The sequence below is a fragment of the Triplophysa dalaica genome, chromosome 22 (genome assembly GCF_015846415.1).
Source record: "Triplophysa dalaica isolate WHDGS20190420 chromosome 22, ASM1584641v1, whole genome shotgun sequence".
Classification (NCBI taxonomy): domain Eukaryota; kingdom Metazoa; phylum Chordata; class Actinopteri; order Cypriniformes; family Nemacheilidae; genus Triplophysa; species Triplophysa dalaica.
In genome coordinates, this window is record NC_079563.1 from 17469940 (window position 1) to 17486941 (window position 17002).

General features: G+C 42.2%; 1 protein-coding gene across 3 annotated transcripts in view; it reads right to left on the reverse strand.

Moving 5' to 3' along the window:
- Window positions 1-17002, reverse strand: part of ttc28 (tetratricopeptide repeat domain 28) — a 179555-nt gene that overhangs the window by 11733 nt on the left and 150820 nt on the right. For all 3 annotated transcript variants that reach the window (XM_056736456.1, XM_056736455.1, XM_056736458.1), the window contains 6 exons: window positions 14247-15588; window positions 11215-11738; window positions 9189-9298; window positions 5109-5238; window positions 4693-4911; window positions 1845-1998 (listed from right to left, as the gene is read on the reverse strand). In XM_056736456.1, the coding sequence (XP_056592434.1) occupies window positions 1845-1998; window positions 4693-4911; window positions 5109-5238; window positions 9189-9298; window positions 11215-11738; window positions 14247-15588 (2479 nt within the window). The remainder of the gene's footprint in view (window positions 1-1844; window positions 1999-4692; window positions 4912-5108; window positions 5239-9188; window positions 9299-11214; window positions 11739-14246; window positions 15589-17002) is intronic.

Consider the following 17002-nt stretch of genomic DNA (forward strand, 5'->3'; position numbering starts at 1 on the left):
TACTTGAAAACTCCATATAAATAAGTTTTTCATCATTTATGTGGCTCCTCCAGCGTTTTTTATTGCCTCAAGTATTAGCAATCAAATGAGGATGTGTAAATTTTTATTTTTTAATTGTGAAGTTTTCTGAATGTAATGCAAACGTGCTCGGAGTATCATCAGTCTCATCTAACAGCTGGAGGAGGTCTTGATGGAGGAGGGTAATTTCTCACATTCAGACAGTAGCTGGTCTCACAACTCCTGTTCTTTCCTCACAATGAATGGGCTCTTCAAAGGTGGCATATTGCACCCAACCGAGTGGAAAGGATTGCTCGCAGCCCCTCAGTCAAGCGCTAAATGATCCTTTAATGGGTAGGGATGAGCTGGAGAATCCGCCGCACCTCTGGTGACTAATGGCAGCCACTCGCAGCCTTCCCTATGAGTACAATAATGGCCTTTGTTTCAAGCATTGCTCGAAATTCACACTGAGAACTTCTAACGTCTCTCTCTCACACACACACACACCAAACCTGCCAGTGTCTTCATCTAATTACATGTCAGAACACTCAACCCTGCAGCAGCGAGACTCCCAAAGCCATTCTTCTATGTGAGAGGTGAAAACCCTTCAGCCTCCACGCGGTTCGAGCCGTAGACACCGACATCCGTGCGGTGCGGCCTGCAGTCGAGCTGCGGCGTGTGACAATATCAGGGTGAGCGCAGAGATGCGCTCGCTCCAGGACACGCGTGTTGATCAGATTCTAACACCGATGCAGGCATCAGGGTTTATTTAGGATGGAAACCAACATGAAAACAACTGTGGGACAACAACACATTTAGACTATTTTCATGTTGTCAAACTATTAATCGCATCCAGAATAAAGGTTTTTGTTTACATAATATATATCTGTGTTAATTTATAAACAAAAAACATACACATACTTGTCTATATGTTCAGGAAATATTTAAATTAATAATTTATATTTACCAATACTTGAAATTCTATTAATTGTTATATTTAATATTTTTCTTAAATATATGCATTTATGTATATGTGCTCATAAATACAAAATGAATATGCACAATACACCGACATAAATTATGTAAACAAAAACTTTTATTCTGGATGCGATTAATCACGATTAATCCTTTGACAGCCCTAATTTAAGCAGTATTTCAGCCAGATATGAACATTTTCTTCATAATTAATCCCGTGTCTACACCGGATGCGCCGCGGCCATTGACAACAAAATGTAAATGATTATATTATTCTAATGCGTTTTATTATCTCTGTAAAAGAAATTACTTTCAGTTTCAGTTTTTTTCATGATCGTTTTTGTTTCATTCTGTGAATAACTAACAATATTTCTCCCAAATTTCGAATACAAATTTTCTTTCACATGGCTGTTGGATGACTTTGTGTCACTCATGAGGTTTGAATTTGTTTAAATTCAACAGACACTTGGCCGTAATGACCACAACGCATCTATAAAAATGCAGATTTAATGAACATTTGGAACGATCTTTTCATTTTTTCTGCGTCTGAAACATCCTCGTTTTTGTTCTATTCGGCTGTGATCCTTCTAGCTGTTTTTAAACCCACGACACGTTTAGCGGGACCTTAAACCCTCTCTCAGCTCTCTCTCATTCTCATCCTAATTGAATGTTGTGCGTGTGGAGGCAGAGATCACCGCGAGCAGCAGATGAGCGTTATGCTGAGGTTATGAAGATCAATGAGTTCAGCTGTGACCTGTGACACTGTCACACAGTGAAGGACACATCTCACGCACCCTTCAGCAAATGACCTTACACCTGCTATTAACATCTATCCCAGATGATCTGAAATAAACAGGCGGTGAAGTGTTTACCTGCTGTAGTAGGAATCGACTCCGAGGGCCTCGCGGGCGTTAGCGATGTGCTGCTCCAGAGAAGAGCCCACACATCCGCCCGCCTCCTGGAAGTCTGACGCTCCGCCCTCCGATGCGCCCTCGCCCAGGTACACCTCATGAAACTTCAGGATACCTGAGAGACGGACAGAGCAGGTAAAAATACAGAAGTACAGCAAACTTCAATTCTGAAGTAGTGTACACTGCATGCTATTGTTTAGTACACACTGCATACTAAACAGAACACACACTTCTTGAGAATAAATGTAGAATATAGTCTGTGTAGCAGCGCTGGATTTAAGGTCAAATGTAAGACACCTGAGGTCTGAACACTGTGGAGAGTTCAGAACGCTTTCATACACTTGAGAGCTTTAGTGCTTTAGATGTTCAGCGTGTGCTTTGTGTTCTAATGAAGTCCCAGTAATGTATAGAAGCACATGAGAGTCAAACACAAGGTCAGAGAGCTGAAATATTCACATCTGTTTGTGTGTCTTTGTGTTGATGGCCCAGTTTTGTGGTGTTTTTTATGTGTATGTGTGTTTGCGCTTGCTTGAATAAATCTGCGTGAATGTGTGTTGCTTGTATATGTCTTGTGTGCGTTTGCAGTTGTGTTTTATGTGTGTTGAATGTATGTATGTGAGAATAGAGTGTATATGTCTGTCTGGTGTACGTGTTGTGTTTTTTGTGTGTGTGGTTGTGTTTGCTGTGTGTGTCTCTTTTGTGTATGTCTGTGTGTGTGTGCGTTTTTATGTTAGAATGTTTGATTGTCATGGTTGTGTGTAAATGTACAGGTATATGTGTGTATGTATTATTCTGTGTTGTGTGGGTGTAGCTTGTGTGGTTGTATTTACTGTGTTGTGTATCTGGTTGTGTTTTATGTGTTGTGTATGTGGTTGTTTTGTGTGTGGTATAAAGCACATGGTCGTGTTTAATGTGTTTGTGTTGTGGCTGTGTGTTGTATGGTTGTGTTTAATGTGTATGTGTTGTGTGTTTTATGTGTGTGTACTTGTTGTGTTTTATGTGTGTGTTTATTGCGTGTGTCAGTGTGTCTCTTTTGTGTATGTGAGTTTGTATGTGAGAATATTTGATTGTCATGGTTGTGTGCATTAAATGTGTATATGTGCATGCATTTAAAAGTATGTATGTACTTTTGTATGTTGTTTGTGTAGCTTTGCGGTTGTATTAACTGTGTTGTGTGTGTGGTCGAGTTCTATGTGTTGGATAATTGATTGTATTGTGGCTGTGTGGTTTTGTTTAAAGTGTATGTGATTGTGTGTAAGCGTGTGGTGGGATTAGGGGGGCAGGTGGTTCTGCCGCTTTGCTTTAATTTGCAGATTTTTACCAGCTTCACCAAACAGCAGGCGGTGGGAGTGAACCGTGTGTGTTGCGTGTTAGTGTGTGTTGGCAGGATTGAAGCCGCGGGGAACAGAAGGTGTGAGGCACACGACAGCAGGAAACACATCCATGAACCGAGCACATGTGTGTGTGTGTGTGTGTGTGTGTTTGACAGGCTTCTATTATCTTTAAATCCTAAGATCCCGTGTGGCCAAAACCTGATCAAATAATTGTTTCTTTCTTGTTGTGTGTGTTTAAGCCAAACTTGTGTTGCGGTCATTCTACACTACCACATATCAACATACTGTATGTGTAAAATAAGTTGTTTATTCTGTTATGTTTACGATAATGATGGACAGCAGTTTATGTCAGTCACATCTACGGTTCATCCTAACCCAACATTACAATTAAAGCAGCACAACACAATTCGACAATAATTAAACGCAACCCTCCTCTTTATTTTGTTTGTATACACAAAAGCTTCAGTTTAATATAATGACAGGAGACGGATCATCTCTGTTATTGATCTGTGTAAACATGTACAGTGTGTGTCGTGTTGGGTTGTGTTCAAACAGACAGACAGCGTCTCAGCGGGTCTCTCATGAAGTGTTCAGCTGTGTTCGTCTGACACCTTCATCACACACACACATCGCTCAATTCATTCATGCGTTCGGTCTGGGTGTGATATCCGCCATCTCTACACACACTATATCAAGCACCACGTTATGTGTGCACACTACAGAAACACATGTTTAGTGGGCGTTCACACACAGAATATGTGTTTGCGTTCTATCTGCAGCGTACCAAATTTCTCACATATTGTCTTATGGGTCGAAATTGAGATTTGTACATAAGCTGAAATCTGAATAAATAAGTTTTATTGATGTATGAGTTGGTAGAATAGGACAATATCTGACTGCGATACAACCGTTTAAAACTCAGGAATCTGAGAAAGCACAAAAATCTAAATATTGAGAAAATGGCCTTTGAAGTTGTTCATCGGGTGCACTGTGACTGTCCATCCACTCACAAAAATAAAGTTTTGATATATTTAAGGTAGAAAATTTACAAAATATCTTCATAGAACATGATCTTTACTTAATATCCTAATCATTTTTGCCATGAAATAAAAATTGTTAATTTTGACCCATTAAAGTTATTTTTGTCTTTTCCTAAAAATGTTCCCGTGATACTTAAGACTTGGTGATCCAGGGTCACATATGAGAATAGATGCATAACAAAACCACACCGCTTTAAATAGTCCAAATAACCAATCAGAAGAAATAAGGGGCGGAGCTAGCATCTTCACATTTATGGCAAGTTTCCACAGTGCATTTAAGTTTGACATGTGATCGGCATGCGTGTTTCCCAGGATCGAACTCATGACCTGTGGTTGCTAGCTCAATGCACTATCAAGTTAGTTTCAGTTTTAACACGACATATGACTGAGAAGCCAAGGAAAGCTTTATTGTGCTGTCTTGAGTTGTTCTCTTACCAGACCCTGGAGCGAGGAGCCAGCTGTACAGGTAACCAGCGGCCAGAGAGAAGTAAAGAACCAGCGCGCGCTGTCCATTCACAGTGTCCAGAATGTGCTCCACGGTGACGGGTGTGTAGGGGTCTGAATCCTGCTGACCCGTCTGTCTCTCCACCAGCAGGTCAGCGAAAGCACGGGTGCGTCCGCGCTCTGCCACCGCCAGCGCCTCGTCGTGATGACCTGAGCGAAGGGTCAGAGGTCAGCGGTGGGCTTCAGAAACATCTTTAGATTACACAACCATCACTCCGTGATCTCTTTTCTTTCTCTTTTCTTTCTCAAAACGATACAAAACCTCTACGGGCTGAACTTCAATTCTACACAATCTCTTTCACGTACGTACAGCTTTTTAAAATGATTTAATGGGGAGATATTTATACCGAGGCTGACAAGGACCCGCTGGAGAGCCTGGTACGAGGAGGTCTGCAGGTCAAAGAGGGAGAGCTTGTAGTCGGTGCTGTGCTGGGCTTCATGACGGATGGTCTCGAACAGAGCCGAGGCGCGGTACAGCTGCAAAGCACACACACACACACAAAATTATTTTCATGTTACTCGCACACGTGTTTATAATAACACGCTGACCCACGGCGACACCACCCGCCATGTGTGTTATCACGCAACATGACGCTTAATGAGAGCAGAATGTGTGCCTGCAGTACTCGTGTATAAACAGAGGAGGGCAGCAGACTTCTACACTTAAAATAACCGCGTGTATGAAACACATCAGCTGATATAAGTCATGGTTTCCAATTATCAAACTTGAGAGGAAACATTTGGCCCATTTTTTAAGAAATCACACCCGTATCAGTGACAGGTCTAAACTTAGAAATATTAACAATGGTTTTACTATAGTAAAAGTGCAGTAACCATGTTTTCGACAGAGTTTAAACTATGGTTACTATAGTAAGACCATGGTCAATTTATGGTTACTACGGTTTTACTACAAATAAAACCTAGAAACTATGTTCACCACATTTGTTGTAAAATGATCTGCGGCCTGCGTAAAAAAGGCATTTGATGTTCAACATTGTTAAAATGAGCCATGGTTTACTACAAAAAAACATGGTAACTATAGTTACACCATGGTGACCACAAATGAACCATTATCTCACTCCAGTAACCATAGTGCTGTGATACGTAGCAAAATAATGATAATCAATATGTCCAAAAGACTTTTACGTTTCTGCAAGGGATCAATGTGCACGTTCAGCTTTGTTAACAAGGTTGAACCGTGTTCAAAAAACAACAATTTAGCATTAAAACCATTACAAAATTCCAGTGTGTAGTGTGTTTTGGGTCTTAATCCAGTATGATTCAAAGGTGTCCTGTTGGTTCCCATTCGCCCGACCAACAGAACCCACTATCAGAACAGACAATAATAGTTTCCATTAAAACCAAGAGAACACCTCCCATTATAACCATCAGATCCATTAGAATTCCTGTCATGATTTCTACAGTTTTTCAGCAGGAGTGGTAATGAACACACACACTAAGAGCACAAACCCACAGTCATGCTTGCGTTGCGGTGGAGCTCTACACTATCTGATGTGTACAGAAGAGACTGTATGTGGTGTTGTTTAGAGCAGCAGGTCTGGTTTTGGTTTAGTGATGGGAATTGAAAGTGTTTTTAGGGAGTTTGTGTGTGGTATGAGTGACGTGGTGTTTCTGGCTAATGATAACCTCTCCTCCAGAGCGTCAGAGAGAACCACAGCGTCAGTTTACAGCCGGAGACTGTCAGCCCGTGTGCGTGTCTCTGTGGTAACAAAAGCAGTGTTCTGAAAAATCAACATACGTTTGGCTTCTGTACAGAAAAATAAAATCACATCCAGAAACGACACACTTTCCCTTTAAGGGCACTATCTTGGTGTTTGGAACAAACCCAGAGACCAAAAGTGTTTGCATCGCTGACGACAAATGTGTGAGAGTGTTTATATCTTTTCAAGATGTTTGTGTGTGTGTGTGTGTGTGTGTGTGTGTATGTTTGGGCAGTGGAATGCAGTGTTTCTCAAGGGTTCGGCTGCAGAGCCCTTCATCAGCATACAGCAAGACCAGCCTGCAATCAATTAAGAGCGGAATGCATCAGACACACACACACACAGTCCATCTGCAGTGTGTAGAAGGCCCAGAACTGTCTACACATCACATACGCACACAATCTGATTCACCAGGGAGGAAGACTATAAATAGCTACTATTACTTAACACACATGCATGCACGTGCACACACACACACACATAAATACGAACACGGATATAAACATACAAATACGCACACATACACCCACGCTCACACAAATGCACAGACACACATGCTCAAACACATGCACACAAACACACAGACACGTACACAGACAAAGACACACACAGAAACACACAAAAACAGATACACACAGACAGACACACACGCACATAGACAAATGCAAACAGAGACAAATACATAGACACATACACACACACAGGCAAGCAGGCACAAACACACACAGACACACATGCACACAAACAAACAAAAACAGATACACACAGGCACACACACACACAATATCACACACACAAAAACAGATACACATGCGCACACACACGTACACAGAAAAATGCACACACAGACAAATACACACACACACACACACAGAGAAACACACAAAAACAGATACAGACAGACCGACACACAGACAAATCCACACACAGGCAAGCACGCACAAACACACAGACACACATGCACACAAACTAACAAATACACAGACACACACAAAAACAGATACACACAGGCACACACGCACAATGTCATACACACAAAACACAAAAACAGATACACATGAGCACACACACTTACACAGAAATATGCACACACAGACAAATACACACACACACACACACACACACACAAAGAAACACACAAAAAAAGATACACACAGACAGACACACACACACGCAAGCATGCACAGACAGACACAAACACAGACACACAAACAATCAAATAAACACACACTAACAAAAACAGATACAAACTTACACACAGGCACACACACACAGACAGACAAATGCACACACACAATGACACACACAAAAACAGATACACACGCGCAAACACACACAGAACACCCTTACAAGTGCATACTAATGCCTAGACGAGCACTCCGAGCATCCTAATAACTGCACAGCACTGTTTCCATGGACATTGAGACACGCATCTTCTGAACATCCCTCATGTGGTCATGTTCTGCGTTTGACTGACAGACAGGCAGAAATGAGCGTGTCTGTCTCTCTGGTTGTGTCTGCGCTGAAGGACGTTCCTCCCTGATGGCGCAGCTGCTTAATTGACGAGACTGTCTGTATGATGATATAAACGCATTATCCTCTAATCTCTCCGCCTCCCTGTAGACGTTCAGGCACATATGTGATCATGAGGACTTTATCTGTCTGCTGGCTAACATCTCCACGCCGTAGACCGGCTCCAAAGCGTCGCTCTGTAATTTAAAGAGGAAGAAGAATCTAGAGTCTTCCTCCCCAGACGGATGATGAAATGCGACCCGAGCAGACGATTACAGAGACGCTGAAATCACAATCACCGCATGAGAAGAAAAAACATGACTTTGAGCTTGAAAAACAGCTAAGTGTGGTCTTCTCCTATCGTCTCACAAAGACATCTATATGAAAAGCTAAATATATCTAGAATAAATATATTTATTATACAATATTTAAATACCCCAAATTATCTAGGGCATGTTCAAGCTCTGGGTCATTTCTGGAGCTGACACCAAAGCAGAATTTTTATGTTTATGAGTAAAACTGTGATTTGTTGGCACTTCATTGCAAAACATATTTAAAAAGATGTTCTGGAGCGATTTGACATGCCAACTTTTACATCAACCTATGACACAAGCATGGGGCGGGACTTCCTGTTCAGGAAAACATCAATCAAACTAGTGGTGCATTAATGACACGCTGCGACTAAATATTTATTTCAATTCAGCTACAAACCACAAATCATTTTGTTTTAACCGGTTTACTGAAAAAAATCGTTGCATCTGCCAAAATGAAGTGTGCTTCTAAACGCTGGCAAACTGAATTCTCGGTGGTGCGTGCGATCAAACAGACGTGGATGTGAGCGAATGTTTGCTGATGGTCAGACTGACAGACCTGAATCAATTAGGGTCTAAATGTAGAGAGTGTGTGTGTTTGTGCACTTCGACTCTCTGCACATCAACTTCAGCCTCTTTGTTTGTCTCGCGGAATGATGAAGTCACGAGTGAAGGGCCTGGTGGAGATGACACATCCGCAAACATTCACAACACGCGTACACACACTCACACGCGCCGTCCGCCTACAGGCACATCATTAGACGAGGCAGAAACAGTGGAGCTCTGTCAAGAAAAGCATTCATGAGCATCCTGTGCATCTGTGCGGCGGGTGTGTGTTTGTGTCTTATGTGTGCGTGTGTGTGTCTGGGCCGGATGCTGGTACCTGGTGCTGAGACTCTTCCAGGTTGCCGCTGGCCCACAGCGAGAGCCCCAAACGATGACGGATTTTGGCTTCGTCCTCACGACGGCCCAGCTGCTCCGCTAGACGCAGACCTGAGACACAGACACAGAGAGATTCCACGTAAACGCTTTTACAGAAAGTGTTCAAAAGAATGGCTCACCCAAAAATAAAGCTTCTGTCATCGTTTATTCATCTGCAGGCGCTGCAGAAAATCATATTCTCACCGTTTGGTTAAAGGGACAGTTCACCCAAAATGAAAATTCTGTCTTTGTTTACTCACCTTTGAGTTGGTCCTAATCTGTATACATTTCTTTGTTTTGATGAACACAGAAAGATATTTAGAAGAATGTCTGTCTCCAAACAGTTCATGGACCCTATTGACTACGATAGTAGGAATAATAACTAAATCTTTTATTTTGTTCAGTTGAACACAAAAGAAGATATTTTTAAGAATGTAGGAAACCAAACAATTCTGGGGCAGTTTTGACCACCATTGTATTTTTCCTACAATGGGAGTAAATATGGTCCAAGAACTGTTACAAGCATTCTTCCAAATATCTTCCTCTCTGTTCAACCAAACAATGGCATTTATACAGATCTGGAACAACCAGAGAGTGAGTCATTCATGACAGATTCTTCATTTTTGGGTGAACTGTCCCTTTAGACATGTTTGAAACAACACCACATTTCAAAGTATTTTCAGTATTTTGCTTCTCAGGTTTTTTGACGGCTCGAACTCATCGTGAGCTTTCATCGGGCTAGAGAAGCATTTAGATACTTCTTCACTTCTGCTCGACAGAAAAAAGAGAGCAGAAAACACAACACTTAAACCTAGATGCCCTTGTAAACCTGTTTCAAAGTGGTTTTATTAGGTGACTCATGTCATAATTCGAAACATCTAAATTCATTAATTTATGTTTTTATTTATGAAAACACTAATGTTTGTCTTATCACACACAGATGTACAGAAAATATAATAATTTTACTCAACACACACTTGAATAACTATTCAATATCGCTGTGATTCTTCGGTCTCGCTCTTCTTTATTTGGATTAAATTTTACGTATAAATAAAACTCAATAAAAAAATACAACTTCGGTTTTACTAGAACATAACTGTGAAAGCTATCTGAACCATAATGTTGTTTGTCTCTATAAGCATTAAAAACAGTTCACTTTATTTATCAAGACCTTGTTAAACTAAACAACAAAAGAAAAGAATGCAAACTAATATCATTCCTTTACAGTGAATTATTTCTGTGTGAGAATTAAGTCCATTATTTTTAAGAAATACACGTTAAGCAGTGTAGTGTGCAGAACAGTATTCCAACTTCAACCTTCAGTCAAATATAAACAGGAACTCAAACTCATATAAACACTGTAAGAATCTTTCCACAGCAAACCCGAGCACAAAAATGCTTGACATTTGTGCGTTGTCTCGCTCTTTGTGCGCTGATCCATCTGGATATGCGCTGTTTTAATCTCGCAGACTCATGCACACGCGCAGACGAGAGAGTGGCTTGTCTGCGCACACAGAAAGCTCTCAGCTAATTGGTTGTCAGACGGAGGGGCGCGGTGGGCTTCGGTATAGCAGACGATCAGTATCTGTCCAGCTTTCAGACTTTGAGGCAGGAAAGTCATGATGACGGTTATTTGACGGCTAGAAAATACAAACATGACTACACATCAAAGTTTTTTTTGTGTGTGTGTAATTCAACCGGAAACACTCGGACAAAACAAGTTTGTCGTTTTTCTATACAGAGCTCTTAAATAAGATTATTATAACAACATACGGCACAAAAGATAACTGGTTCCAGTTCAGCACCGAGGCCAAACACCGCTCGCGGAAGAAAAAACACCAGACGGCTTTAAAAAATGAGTAAACATACAAGTCTGAGAGTTTATAAACCAACTTCTTGACATCTTTAGTTGTTTAACCGCCTGTAGCTGTATTCCCAGTTTATTATTGATCTCTATATCAGAGCAACATCATATCTCTGTCTCTTACCTTCCTGCAGATACATGACAGACTGCGAGTAGTTTTGTAGAGCGTGGTGTGTACGTCCCAAACTGCTATATGCCAGGGTCTTGGCTACCAGGTCGTTGGTTTGTGCCGCAATGCTCAGGTGCTGCTCTTGGTAAACCACGGCCCGCTCGAAATTACCCAGCGACTCGTAGGTGAGTCCCAGATTCCCGTACGCCCGGCCCTGACAGCTGGCGCTGCCCGTGTCCTCTGCAATCTGGAGGTCCAGCTGGTGGAACTGAAGGGCCGTGTCGTACTCGCCCATCAGCTGGTACACGGTGCCCAGACCGCAGCTGGCGTCACCTTCCAGCAATCGATCCTGGGTGTCACGGGCGATGCCGAGCTGCCGTTCCAGACAGGAAATGGCCTGCTCGTAGTTGCCCAGTTGGCTGTGCAGGCTGCCCAGTTCTCCGTACGCCTGAGCTTTTCCTCCACATTCTCCCAGCTCATGTGCCACCACCAACCGTTTCTCAAAACACACCAGAGCCTGCTGCAGGTTCCCCATCGCCCTGAAAGACACAAATAAAAACACATTCACACATGTGCTACAAATATACACTCACGAGTGTTAATATACTTCGACTAACAGTAAAAAGTTATGACGTCTGCAAAGACCGCAAACAAGGTTAGACTACTGATCTATATTACTTGCCAAAATATTACAACGATCATTATTATAATTAATAATAAATCGGATAATTCAAATATATATATATATATATATATAAAACTCAGAACACAAACACTTCAGGCTGTATATTGGTGATCATAAGCAAAGATCAAAAAGCAAGTTTATCTCTTATTAAACGGTGAAAATTGTTAGCGATATGAAAAGAAACACTAACATTATATAAGTAAAAACATATAATGTTTCCACCGCCAAGCAAAATCATGGACATTTATATATATATATATATATATATGTATATAGTTTGATCTTGCATACTATACAGAATTTAATCATTTTAGTTTAATTAAAATTTTCATTTAATTTAAATTGTATGTATTTAATAAATTGTATTGATTTATTGTTTTCATTGTTGTATTTAATATAACTTTATTGTTTTATTTAATCTAATTTTGTTTAATTGTTTTATTTTATTTCATTTGTTGTTTTATTTTCCAATCAGATCTTAATACTCTACATCTGTTCAATATCAACCAATTTTAGTCCTATTTTAAAAGGTTCTTCCAACTATCAGGCACCTCGCTGAAAAAAGCTGAAATGTTGCTCCACTTTAATGGTGCTCAAATACTGTACCTGAGGCATTCACAGGGGACGACCCACTTCAGATCGATACGGGCTATTTGAGAAGCACGCAGGTGGCAGTAACTTAACGTAACTTAATTTAAAAGAGAAATGCAGCCATGCCCGTATCCTCCGGGAGAGCGCGAGCGGACCGCGAGTCTACCGGCTCTCTGCTGAATAACCAAACCGGCCTTAATTCACACAAGCCAAGGACTCTCTCTGTGTTTAGGTAGCATAAAAGCAATGCATCATTAGCCCTTGTTGTACTGTCACTTGAAATTACAGCGACATCAGTCTTGTTGAAAGGCCCTGCCTCATTTCAATATAAATGAAACAAATAGCTTTTAACGTGGGCCTTTAATGAGCTTCTCGTCGGATTCTTCCTCGGTATCGGAGGCGAGCTTCGTTCCGCTGAAGAGAGACCGAGCGCATTGTCACCGCTGACAGTGTAATTTACCTTCCCGTTGGACTGCGGCACGGAAGGGGGGGTGTTGGGTTCGGATGGATGATACAGACTGGATGAGGTTGGCTCATTGTGGGTCCGGTGTGGGTTCTCTCCACACAAGTAGCAGAATCCAGGTTTGACAGCCCCCTGCAGCAAACCATTCATCATATTTCGATGCCCGAACGCTTGTGGAGGAGTAAGGCGGGGGTGGGCAGGCAGAATCCGCATGGGTCTCTATGACAGGAGTCGAAGAGCTTATAGGCGTGATTGGATATTAATTAAAACTGATGTTTGACGGATCACGCTGAGGCTGCTGGGTAGGCGCACGGTCGTGCACGGAACAATGCTTTCGCAAGTCAAGCTCTTTTTGACTATGATACTGATTGGTTTCAACAAGAAGAAATCCTGAACTAAATATCACATGAGATTTGAAAGTTCAGATTGTGCTCTTAAACATTTCCATTTTCAACCCGTTGTGTGTTGTGGGAATGTTCAGTGTCTGCCCGCTGACCCGTGGTGCCGATCTACATACTCCCTGAAACACTCGGCGTTGCATCAGTCTGTGTGACGCCACTGAAGAAAAATGCTACTAAATCATTTAAAACACATTAAAAGGCCATTTAATCTTGTTTGGGAGGAATGTTACGCTGCGGCGTGATGTGTATGACAAGATGTGTTAAGGAATTATTTGGACTCTCAATGCTGCACTGAAAGTTACAAAAACATGCGCCATTTAATTCAAAGAGGCCAAAAAAGCTAAAAGCTCACCATCCAAAAAATACAGGTACACTTACATCCAAAAGGAAGCATCGAGAGATCAAATGTGACCACTTTTGGTGTCTTTTTCTTGCATTGCTAGATGTTGTGAGCTTCCTTTTGCATGTTTTTCCACAAACACATTTTTAAAGCAAAACAAAAGATTCTAAGCTCTAATAAATATACAGTTCAAAACAAGAATAAAAACTATCTGGATAAACTTGGCTGTCAACAGTTAATGGGATTATCTACATATGTGAGGACACCCCTGTGAACTTTTTTTGATCATGTACCCATATGTTGTTCCAAACCTGTATGACTTTCTTTCCTCTGAAGACACAAAAGAAGATTTTGAAGAATGTTGATAATCAAACAACACTGAACCCCATTGAGTTCCATTATATGAACACAAAACATCTCTCATAATATCTTCTTTTGTGTTCCATTGTCATATAGGTTTTGAATGACATGAAGGAGAATAATACATTTTGGGTGAACTCTCTTTAAATGTCTGAATATTACAGTCCATCAAAAATCTATTATCTTAACCACAGCCTTGCGCATTACCTGTGTCCGTTTCCCAGACCTCTGTATGCCTTCTCCTGGTCCTGCATATGACTGAGACTCTGTGCCACTGACAGATATTGGTCGTAGTACTTAATAGCCTCTTCGAAATCCCCCAGGGAGTCATAACAGTCGCCCAGGTTCCCGTAAGCTCGTCCTCGATCAAGCACGGCCTCGTTGCCACTGAGCTGTTGCAACATCGCCAACTGCTGCTCGAAATATCCAATGGCCTCCTCCATGACGCCCATGTTCATTTTAGTGATGCCCATGTTACCGTACACCTGGGCTTCGATGCTGGGGTCCTTCAGTCTTTGACCCAGCTCGAGCTGTTCTTCGTAGCATTTAAAGGCCATGGTGTACTTTCCGAGGGCCATGTACACGGCAGCGAGGTGTCCGTGAGCTTGGCACTCCCCCTGGATATCTCCCTGCTCTTGATACACCTCCAGTTCCTGGGTGTGGTATCCCAAGGCCTTGTCATATTTCTGCAGCATCCTATAGGCGGCGCCCAAGGCGGCGTAGGCGTTGGCTTCCATCTTGCGATCCTTGACCTGATGCGCTAAAGTCAACTGCTGCTCGTAAAACTTGACGGCACCGGGAACGTCCTTCTTGCACAAAAAGATGTCGCCCAGGTTGCCCAAGGCGCGGAACCTGGCTTGCGAGTTGTTCAGCGACTGCGCCAAAGAAAGCAGGTATTTTTGGCACTCCTCTGCTTTGGCGAAGTCGCCGAGGGCTTTGAAGGCCAGGCCCAGATTGCAGTAGGCTTTGGCTTGACTCAACTTGTCGTGGAGGTCTTTAGCAAGCGCCAGGTCTTGCTCGTAATACTTCACCGCCTCCTGAAAGTTGCCCAGACAGTAGTGTGCATATCCGAGATTGTGACAGACCTTCCCCTCGCTCTCCATATCTTGCAAGTCCGGGGAGAGCCGCAGATACTGCTCGTAGTACGGCACGGCTTGGGGAAACTCCCCCCGCGAGCAGTGAAAATTTCCCAGGTTGCCGAGCGCCCGTGCCTCGCTCTGAATGTCTCTCAACTCTCGTGCAATGTTCAGATGGTTCTGGTAATGTTGGAGGGCTCGATCGTGAGCGCCCAGAGCTTGGTAAGCCACCGCCAGATTTCCGTGAGTGGAAGCCTGTGAAGCGCGGTCGTTGACCTCCATGGAGATCTGAAGCTCTTGTCTGTGGTATCGCACCGCCTGGTCGAAGGCACCGAGGGCGTTGTAAGCGTTGCCCATGTTTCCGTACGCTCTGCCCTGGGCGGCGTAGTCGTTCAGCTCCTGAGCGATAGACAGATGAGTCTTGTGTAACTTCAGAGCAGTTTCGTAGTCCCCTTTCATCTGGTGAATGATTCCTGTAACAGAGAAAAGAAACATTTATATAGAGCTGAACAGTTATCACGGATGAGAGAAACAGCTTTTTGAAATCCTCCTTCCTTCTTTATATCTCTACGGATCGGATGAGGACCGTCCAACATCAGAAGCATTCGAATGGAGAAAAGAAAATGAGATCTGTTCAACACACGCTGAATCTTGTGCAAAATCTTTTAGTTAAAAAGCAAAAAAGTTCTCTGCTCCCTAAAGATAAGGAGATAACATTCAAAAACAGGCTGTTTTTCTCCGGCCCGGGAGAAGTCTTTGCAATTTTAAGCCCTCCCTCTTGCTGTCTCACCGCTTTTCCATAAAACGCTCATTACCGTCATAACATTACAGTCCCGCCTCTACAGTTTCAGTCCGTGAAGCGGAGGATGGATGGGGGCTAATGAATACTTCTGATGGAAAAGACGTTTGAGGGCAACATCGGCGGGGAACACTGTTTGTGGTCCGCACCAGTTGGCTTCCACATCTTAATGTCTTCTAATCGTTCCTTTCCTTTAAAAACCAGAGCGCTCGGGGATCAAGAAAACTGCTGGTATGGGTGGAAAACAAGTCGTATCGACTGGACTAAACCGGGAAGTCTGCGGCGACATTTGTGTAATCGTTGGAGATGCCGGATGACCTGAAAATGAGCCAAATAAAATATAGAAGCGTGCGAGATGAAAGAGTTTAAGAGAGATGTGGAGACGCTGTTAATAGAGTGGCTTGGCATCTTGAGGACAATGTTATTGCTTAGATGTCTTTTGTAGCTCAGGAGATTTGATGGAGTTCTCAATTGCGTTACATTCAAGTAACAACTTCGTCTCAGATGTTTCTCCTGAGGAGAGATAAATTAGATACAAATGAGTGTAATTGTTGAAACACATGAAGGTGTGAAATGAATGTACAGTAGATTGTAAAATTATATGGATTTGGGTAAACTTGTTGAGAAATGTTTGAGTTCATATTGAGATCATCAACAATATTGACTTTTGATTGCAGACTTGACAAATCTGAGCTCAGTTTTGAAACTCTTTTCTGACACTTTTTCTTACGAGAAATATCTGAGACGCAGATGAGACTTAAATAAAAGTTTCCATTAACTCTCCAACTTATAATTTAAAAATTATCTTAATCATCTTTGAATTTTCTTTCTTACGGATTTGTGTGTGTGTGTGTGTGTGTGTGTAAATAGGATGTGGCAGGGGGCATCAGAATGGGTGAGGGGTTGCCCATCTGCTCGGTGTTAATACTCATGTGCCAAGGCAGGATTACCAGCATGTGGTAAATCCAATTAGATCCCATGCCAAACTGGTATCCTGACACTAAAGGCCCATTAGAGCTCATCTCTATTCACAAACATTTCTGGTGAAATAGCCCCAGACTTCAGTGGCTAATTATCAATACTTAACC